Source organism: Cryptomeria japonica, chromosome 2 (genome assembly GCF_030272615.1).
Source record: "Cryptomeria japonica chromosome 2, Sugi_1.0, whole genome shotgun sequence".
In the NCBI taxonomy this organism is placed as follows: domain Eukaryota; kingdom Viridiplantae; phylum Streptophyta; class Pinopsida; order Cupressales; family Cupressaceae; genus Cryptomeria; species Cryptomeria japonica.
The window spans coordinates 232,135,240-232,144,489 of NC_081406.1; the positions used below are offsets into that span (position 1 = coordinate 232,135,240).

At 35.4% G+C, this 9,250-nt stretch overlaps 1 protein-coding gene across 2 annotated transcripts; it reads left to right on the forward strand.

Moving 5' to 3' along the window:
• Nucleotides 1-4,343: 4,343 nt before the first annotated feature.
• Nucleotides 4,344-6,059, forward strand: LOC131048205 (late embryogenesis abundant protein D-34). 2 transcript variants are annotated; one of them, XM_057982097.2, is made up of 5 exons: nt 4,344-4,471; nt 4,559-4,646; nt 4,720-4,888; nt 4,966-5,163; nt 5,733-6,059. In XM_057982097.2, the coding sequence occupies exons 3-5, from the start codon at nt 4,733-4,735 to the stop codon at nt 5,913-5,915; spliced, it is 537 nt and encodes a 178-aa protein (XP_057838080.1). In that variant the 5' UTR covers nt 4,344-4,471; nt 4,559-4,646; nt 4,720-4,732; the 3' UTR covers nt 5,916-6,059. The 2 variants fall into 2 exon arrangements, with proteins under 2 accessions (XP_057838080.1, XP_057838079.1); XM_057982096.2 differs by having other exon boundaries at nt 4,344-4,646.
• Nucleotides 6,060-9,250: the final 3,191 nt, after the last annotated feature.

Sequence of the window (9,250 nt, forward strand, 5' to 3'; positions counted from 1 at the left end):
TTACTTAAAGTTAATATCTTAAAATCGCCAATATTTTTTTTTATGGTTTGAAAATAGCTTGAAATCACCAATATTTTATTTTTATGGTTTGAAAATAGCTTGAAATCTCCAATATTTTATTTTTATGGTTTGAAAATAGCTTGAAATCACCAATATTTTATTTTTATGGTTTGAAAATAGCATGAAATCGCCAATATTTTATTTTTATGGTTTGAAAATAGGTTGAAATCGCCAATGCAAATATTTTTCTAGTTTTAAAAACATTACCATTCACCCATGCAATTATTTTTTGGGTTTTAAAAACAATACAATTTGCCTAGATTTTTCACAAACTTTGAGCAATCACGGCTAATTCGCCAATGGAGATTATTATTTTTCTCTGTAAACCACAAAAATTCGCCAGTAAAATTTAAAATTTTCCTCGGAATTATACAACTTTCGCCAGGTTTTTACACCTTGTCCAAGGGGGGCTTTCTTAAAGTTTTCCCTGATTTCATGGTCAATGATGGTCACCAATTAGGAGAACCAAACCATTTTGTGGATGGTGTTCAGTCAAATAGGTCTAATAGCCCTATTGGGTCTCTTAGTGTAGTATTGGTTGGGATATATGCAAGTTGGTCTGGTACCGGAAACTGAGATATTGTTGATAACTCTCAAAAGGGTATTTGAAAAATATAATTTGTTTTCCTAGATCCTTCGGGTGTCAAAAATTATCACCCAATTCCTTCAAATGGAGGCCTAATTGCAACCGGTTCTGTTTTTGGGCAAGTGAGTCAAAATTGGTTTTCGGTGGTTCTAAACCATGAAATCTTGTTTCATTTATGTTAAGGTGTTGTGAGAACACCTCTCCAAGGGTTGTTGTATTGAATTGGTCATGTGGGCCTTTCAAACCCCTAAAGCCTAGTAGTAGCCCACTCATGTATGCAAGGGTGTGTGTAGTCACACAAGACTTGAGAAGTGTTAGTTGTTTGTAAGTGGACATATTGGAGCCTTTGAGTCTCCCATGGTATTGTTTAGTGTCATTGAACCATTGCTTGACTTGGTGTTGTGTAAGGACCCTTTGGTAGTAGGGATTTGGTTGAGTTTGTGAGCCTTAGAGGTTGGTTGGTTCAAGGTTATCCTTCCAGTCTATTGCCTCCTCATCACTATGTTTGTAAGAGATTAGCTACATGATTAGTTATGCATGGGTACCTATGTTGTTGGGATCCATATTGCATTTTCATATTAGTCTTGCATCATTTGCATAGTAGTTTCACTCTCTAAGTTGCACTTAAGGGGGGGTGTTGGTGTGAATATGATTTTATCCTAACTAGTACTTAGTTGGAATCTATAAATGTATTAAATTTACATAGGCATACGTGGCAGTTAGTTGTCATTAAATGTCATTTGCACGTTAAAATTACTTAGGCTTAGTTGGTATAAGCTAGTTATCATAAAGTTGCTTTATGTAACTTGCCAAATGTTTAACATTGTTCATAGGATCATGTTAATTATCCTAGGTGGCATTCTAGAAGATGAGTCATGTCTCCTTATTTAATATTTGCTTTAGGCATTCATTATTATGTAACATGCATTTAATGTTTGCAGCAAGGTAGTTGTCACATCACATAAGATTAAGACACATGCCCACATCTTGTGTACTCCTGCCTCATGTTCTTGTCTATATAAGCAACGCTCATTTGTACATTGTAACATATTAATTGAATCATTTTCATCATTTCAATCGCATGTTCATGCAAGCTCATGTTTCACATGTTCTCTTGTGGCGGGCATGTTTCTTGGTTGATCCTTTGAAGGATGTGCAACTTCATTATGGGTTATTTATTATTCCAACAAATAATAACTAGACACAGAGGCTTCATTGGCTAGGCAATATTATATCACGTGCATTCATATTGGGGGGTTTAATTTCTCAAAAATTGAAAACAATATATTGCCTATTTGGTGAATATAGGGGGGTTTTTAATCCGAACTATGGAAAAATACAAAATCTGGTGAAAATAGGGGGGTTTTTAATTCAGGATGTGTATTAGGAGGGGGTGACAAAAAAGGAGTTCAGGGCAATATTTTTTGAAAATAAGGGGATTCTTTGGTATGCGATGAATGCATGTGATATAACCCAAGTTCACTATGTAAAGCCCCTGTGTAACTAGATTGATGTTATAATGGTGTTTTCATAATAATCATTTGATTAATTATTTAATGTTGATCACGGTGGAAATTTGATGATTTTATGATGATTTTTGTGACCTTTTGGTTATCCATCTCCATGCACATACCCATAATAGACACATTAACATGAATTATAAAAAAATATATTTATATTGTATTTTATTTAAAGTTAATCTCTCAAGATATGTTCCACAATAGGTGATACTTTCAATTTTTATCGTAGGATTTTCTCCCTGACATCCATTAAGGAACAAGTAAGTCATGACCAACTAGTTGCAACACCATTTACTACTCATGCACCATTATTACATATTTTCCTAATGATCATATATTACATATTAAATCTTTGTCTAGGTGGACCACATATTTGATACATCTACATATATAAGTAGTTATGGGATGAGAATAAACTAATACCTCTCTCATGAGTCTCGATCCCTCTCTATTTTTAGCTTTATTTTCCTTCCACTGATAATTATCTCTAGTTCATATGTTTTTCAAAATTTACTGTTCAATATGTTTTATTTGTTTGTCACACAATGCATTTAAGACACATTAACGTACATAGTTTTTGTGCTTACATGCTCACTTATGATTACATTTACTTTTCTTGTCTCTGGTTCCTTACATCCATTGGATGTAATTAATTGAATAAACATTTTTTTTGTCTAACACTCTTATGTTGATATTATAGATAATTACAAGTGCCTTTACAAAGACTCATTACCATGCCTAGATGAAAATTAACCACATGGTACCCAAAGGGCCATACTCTATTATCACCACATTATGTGATTTATTATATTTTACCACTTCCAAATATATATAAAAAACTAATCATACTCTCTCCTCTCCCATCTCTCTTGTTTTTATAAATAGTAAAATCAACTTGCAAGTGTGTTAATGTTTACTTGTGTGATAGAAGCTACTCAGTGCATAACTTGTCTCCATTATACATACATTCCCATGCGGCACACATGTTATGAAGGAACACATGAAGAGATCAAGATGTGTTCATTACTTCACATGGACCTCGTAACATTTTAAGTTTGAATATACTTTTTATACATAGCTGAGTGCTCGTATAATTAAAATACATGTGCATTTTAATACCCAAATGCACCTCAAAGTAGGAGAAAAATCTAAGGGTGAAATATGCATACTATTATCAATTCCCATTTAGTTTTTGACCCCTCTTGATGGAATATTTTGGTACAGTTACACATCAACAAATGGAACACTCTTGTGCAAAGTTGAGGTCACTTGTCAATCTTTTATCCATTCCAATTTACACGTATTTCCATATGTTCAGTCTTATCACACCCTTTTTCACTTATTCCTACACATGCACTGGCTACTATTCATATATTAAACATATCATTGCATTTACATTAATATCATTGCATTTACATTAATGCCTTCTCCTCACATTGGTATTTGTGTCTCTTTCTAAGATCAATCCCATGATGCACAAGTTCAATCAAGATTGCACCATGTGCAAATGGCCCCTGATATTCAAAAATTCAAATTCAAATTTGACTAACTCTTACCTTTTCACTTTCTATTGTACAAGCCAACTTGATACATGTTAGTGCGGTTTATTGCTACGTCTTGGTATTTTAAAACATTCAGTTGTGCATTTAAACATATAATAAGAATGCAATATGAAGTATTATAAGGAGAAACATTCTAGGAATACTTCAATTTGGACCACTAGAAGGAACCATGATCTACATCAAAATCATCTAGATATCTAAATGTGACAATGGTGTCTTCAATATTTATTCAAGATTATAATATTGGCCTAATTGAAGGTATTGACCTAAGAGACCATGATCCTTATGATTAAGCATTTTACTCAAGATATTTTTCAATATGGTTGATCCAAATACACATAAAGAAACACAACATAGTTTCTAACAATCCACAATTGACTAGATCAATCCCATGTATTACAGAATAGTTCCCCACTAGAACGTTTCCACAAACTTCAAGACTAATCCACATAAAATGCAGTTTCAACCTAAATAGAGTAATGTGATTGTTATAATCTACAAACAGTGATCATCTGAACACACTTAGGCCAATAAAATTTTGTTAAATATCTCTTTAAATTTTTAAATACTTCTGTAATAAACATAAGAAAATAAAAAAATATAGGTTAGAAATCTGAAACTTGTGAGAAGCAACTCTGGGCGAGTGATTGCGTAGCACCACCCTCGAGCTGTGAAGAAATCCTGCAACACGTGGAGAGTAATGGCATATGCTTATGTCTGGCAGGAGCTTATCCGGACACACTGTAACCCTTCAACGTTTATTTCTCTCATCTTCCCTAAATGCAGGAACGACGCCTATCTTTCTAACACGGCACATCTCTGCTCCGCAGCCCTATTTATACCCAATTCTCTGTAAACCCTGAGCACGAAAGAGAACCTTAAAAAATACCGATCACACTGAACATCTGTAACAGCAAAGTAGGTATTTTTCTAGTTTGCATTCAAAATTTCAGTCATATTTATGTCCTAACCACTGAGCATCTGTGTGCAGATAATCAAGCAATATGAATTCTGAGCAGCAGCAAGAGCAGAGGCAGGGCCTTGGTTCTGAGCAGCAACAAGAGCAGAGGCAGGGCCTTAAGGGACAAACTGGTTCTGAGCAGCAACAAGAGCTGAGGCCGGGGCTTGAGGGGCACACTGGCCCTATAACCATAGGAGAGGTAAAAATCCAATTTGTTTTCAGAAAAATCAGGCATTTTAGAGTCTACTGGTATTAATGGCTGTGCAAATGGTGCAGGCGTTGGTAGTAGTGGGGAAGGTGAATTCAGAGAAACAGATTGACCCGGCGACTGTCAGTGCCCTGAGAAGCTTGGAGGGCAGAGCTACTGGTGTACGCGAGGGTTTGCTCGGCGGCCCGGCCTCCCAAGCACAGCATGTTCTGGAACACAGAATCGCTGGCATCCCTGATAGCCATACCCTGGGACAAATCTTAAGCTAAGTACCTAAAATATATGTATTTTGGGAATTTTTTAAAATTCTTTCAAACATACACGAGGGATTTTCAGTGGACTTCATGAATTATTTTAGATTCTGTCAAAATTTTCTCAAATGTTCAGCTTCTTGTATGCAACAAGAGGGACTTTCAGCGGACTTCATGAAATTTTTTAGATTATTTGCCAATATTTCCTGATTTCCTCTAATGTTCAGGTTCTTGTATGCATCAAGAGGGATCATGAAATTTTTTAGATTCTGTCAAAATTTCCTCTAATGTTCAGGTTCTTGTATGCAACGAGAGGGATTTCAGTGGACTTCATTGAAATTTTTTTTTAGATTCTGTCAAAATTTCCTCTAATGTTGTTCTTGTCAGCAACGAGAGGGATTTTCAGTGGACTTCATTTAAATTTTTAGCGTCTGTCAAAATTTCCTCTAATTTTCAGGTTCTTGTATGCATCGAAGAGAGATTTTGAGTGGACTTGGTGAATAGAACAAGGATTACTTCACGATCATGCCTGGTTAGGGTTTTATTGATTACTTGCTAAATTAGGGTTTTATTTGAGAGTGCAGCGAGCAAAGGACATACCGGAGCTAAATAAACCAGTGAACATGAGGGATGCGCATAAGGTGTCGGAGGCGGAAATGCGAAATGAGGCAACAGGACGCATGGAGATTAACGGCATTGCCGCCACTATACAGCGAGCCGCTGAGTGGAACGCCGAGCAGGGCCACATCAATCCTAATGTCAACTAGTTGTTTTTGCCCCGCCTCACAAAGTTCTGGCGGAGCGATTGGGCGGCACTAGTAGAGCCCCTGTAGATACTGTGTTTAGTCTCCAATGGAAACAATCATGTGCTTTTTACTTAATAAAACATTTGGAGAATTGTATATGTAAAATGGATTCTTCGCATTCATTGCTTTCTGTTCTTATCTTGCATCCTTAGTGGGCTCCACCAAAATTGTCAACATCTGCTTATAACAGACGTCTGTCCATTAACGTCAATCCTGCAAGCTCCTGCTCTTTGACATCATATTTAACATGCTGGGAACCCGCTAAATATCATATTTAACTTGCTCGGAATAGTTTATAGACAACACAGTATTTTTAAAAAGTTTGAATCTCCTGGTACTGCCTAGGAGCCAAAAAAGTGCAGGACATCCATTGTACAAAGGAGGGCCCTAAAATTCTGACCCCTATTATTTGTGGGAGGAAGATAAAAGATAGGACTTAACTATGTATGAGATTTGTATGCGGTTTAATTATCTATAGTTAAGGTTTCGTTTTTGGATATAAGGGTTAAAAAATACATATTTTAAAGTATCTACCAATAAAAATACATATTTTCAATTTGCTTCTTGAAAATACATATTTTAAATTTGATATTCCAATAACTGTCCTCAAATTATGGATTAAAAAACAAACGATTAAAAAAGTTAAAGCAATCCTAGCGATTAAAAAAGAAAGATAAAATATACATTTTAAAATATAAATTTCACTTAAAGATATTCCAATAACCGTCTACTCAAATTATGGATTAAAAAAGAAAGGATTAAAAAAGTTAAAAAGCAAGTTAATAATGTTACAAAGTTATTTGTTATTTGTGACAGGGCACAAAAGGATCCAATAATCGTCTATTCAAAATTGTTAGCAATATTCCAATAACCGTCTACTCAAATTATGGATTAAAAAAGAAAGGATTAAAAAAGTTAAAAAGCGACAAAAGGGTCCAATAATTGTCTATTCAAAATTGTTAGCAATATTCCAATTACCGTCTACTCAAATTATGGATTAAAAAAGAAAGGATTAAAAAAGTTAAAAAGCGAGTTAATAATGTTACAAAGTTATTTGTTATTTGTGACAGCGCACAAAAGGGTCCAATAATCATCTATTCAAAATTGTTAGCACTTGTGGATAAATGTCCCAGTAGTAATTGTTAGCACTTGTGGATAAATGTCTCAGTAGTGGTGCACAAAAGGGTCAATTATGGATCAAAAAAGTTAAAGTAAAGGGTCAATAATGATCAATTATTGGTACAATGCACAAAAGGATCAATTATAGATTAAAAAGTTAAAAAGTGATCCATTATTGGTACATGTGAAAGTTATTAATGAGCTTTATTATCATTTTTCTGGCTCTTTTAAAATTAGTAATTGGAGGATTGGGTGCACAAGGAGTGATTGGTTATTGGCATGCGATTCACTACTAATGTTTTTTTCTTCTTGGATTGTTTGTTTTGATGTATAAAGATATGATCTATCAATAGGTAGCGATCTATTATATGTACACAAGGTGCTCAACCAAGCAACGATTGCACAACCCCCTCCCACACACTCAAATTAATTAGCTTGTTAGAGTATGGTGAGATGTTGGACGCCCTCCCTACTCTAGGGTTTTATGTTGTTGGATCTATCTTTTTCTTTATACTAGGATTTGAACTTGAACTCGATATTAATCTACATATCGAAAAAAAATTTATGAAACGATTGCACAACCCCCTCCCACACACTCAAATGAATTAGCTTGTTAGAGTATGGTGAGATGTTGGATGCCCTCCCTACTCTAGGGTTTTATGTTGTTGGATCTATCTTTGTCTTTATACTAGGATTTGTTCTTTGAACTTGAACTCGATATTAATCTACATATCGAATTATTTTTGGAGAATCCGTCAGTAAAATTCAATTAGTTATTAAGATCGATATTGATTTGTTTTTTAAGAATCCGTGAGTGAAAATCAATTAGTTACTAGATACTCCACAACCAGATTTGCTTCACCTAGGTCTACATTCATCATACAAAAGAGGGCCCTAAAATTTTATGATCCTTATGATTTTAAGGGCTTATTCTCTGCGCTAATTAATTAAGAAGGATGGTATATTGGAATGGGGGCATAGTTCTTGAGGCTTATTTATTAATCTCGATAGCATAAGGCCCTTTATTCCCACCCATCCCTTGCTAGGGGCCAAACTTCTATATCCTCCCACCCACCCCTAGATTAGTTGTTCTTGTGGGGGGGTCAGTTCGTCCGAAGTAGACTTAAATGGCTATAGAGTCTTTAGGATGCACCAAACATCCATTGTACAAAGGTATTGATATCTTGGTGCATTCTAAGGGCTAGAAAATTGATTTCGAAATAAACTACACACATGAACAAAATACTAGTTTCTTGTATGCTTCCACCTCCTCCATTGTTGCACACATGTCCCTCAATTCCACAACCTTTTACAGTATATTATTTGTCAATTCCTCATCACTTTAGAAGCTTATTCCCGACACCGATTAATTAAGAGACCCCTACTATTTTATGGCCCTACTATTCTAAAGGGATGGGGGGCATCATTCTCGATTTGACACAGATTTATTTGTTAATGTCGATAGTGGGAGGCCCTTTATTCCCACCCATCTCCCATCTCTTGCAACGGGCCAAACCTTTATATCCTCCCACCCACTCCTAGATTAATTGTTATTATGGGGGGTTCAATTTATTCGAAAAAGATGGAAATGGCTATATAGTCCTTAGGATGCACCAAACATCCATTGTACAAAGGTATTGATATCTTGGTTCATCTTAAGGGTTGTATAGCTATTTCCGAAATAGACTACCCACTTGTTTAAAAGACCAATTTCTTGTATGCCTCCACCTCCACCATTGTTGCACACATGTCCCTGAATTCCATGCCCTTTTACAGCATGTTATTTGTCAATTTCTCATCACTTTAGAAGCTTATTCTTGATGTTGATTAATTAAGAGACCCCTACTATTCTTAAAGGGTGGGGGGCATAGCTCTCAATTCCTCACAAGTTTATTTATTAATGTCGATAGTGTGAGGCCTTTTATTCCCACCCATCTCTTACCAAGGGTCAAACCACTAATACGTTTGGCCTCAAATTCCAACGAAGGTTTCCGACAGACAAGGCATATTGTGATCAAATTTGATTTTTTTTTTAAATGCCCGAGTTCATTGGAATTGATTTGGAACAACACATTCAACATATTGTTACAATATGGGGAGTGAACAACATTGAAAGGCAACCCATTTGCATATATGCGTCTTGCTATATCTTGGTTGGCAATATATCGACTCTCATT

Coding starts and splice junctions, on each gene's coding strand:
- LOC131048205 (XM_057982096.2), top strand. CDS start 4,733: ATGAATTCTGAGCAGCAGCAAGAGCAGAGGCAGGGCCTTGGTTCTGAG. Junction 4,889..4,965: donor GCCCTATAACCATAGGAGAG/GTAAAAATCCAA, acceptor CAAATGGTGCAG/GCGTTGGTAGTAGTGGGGAA. Junction 5,164..5,732: donor CCCTGGGACAAATCTTAAGC/TAAGTACCTAAA, acceptor TTGAGAGTGCAG/CGAGCAAAGGACATACCGGA.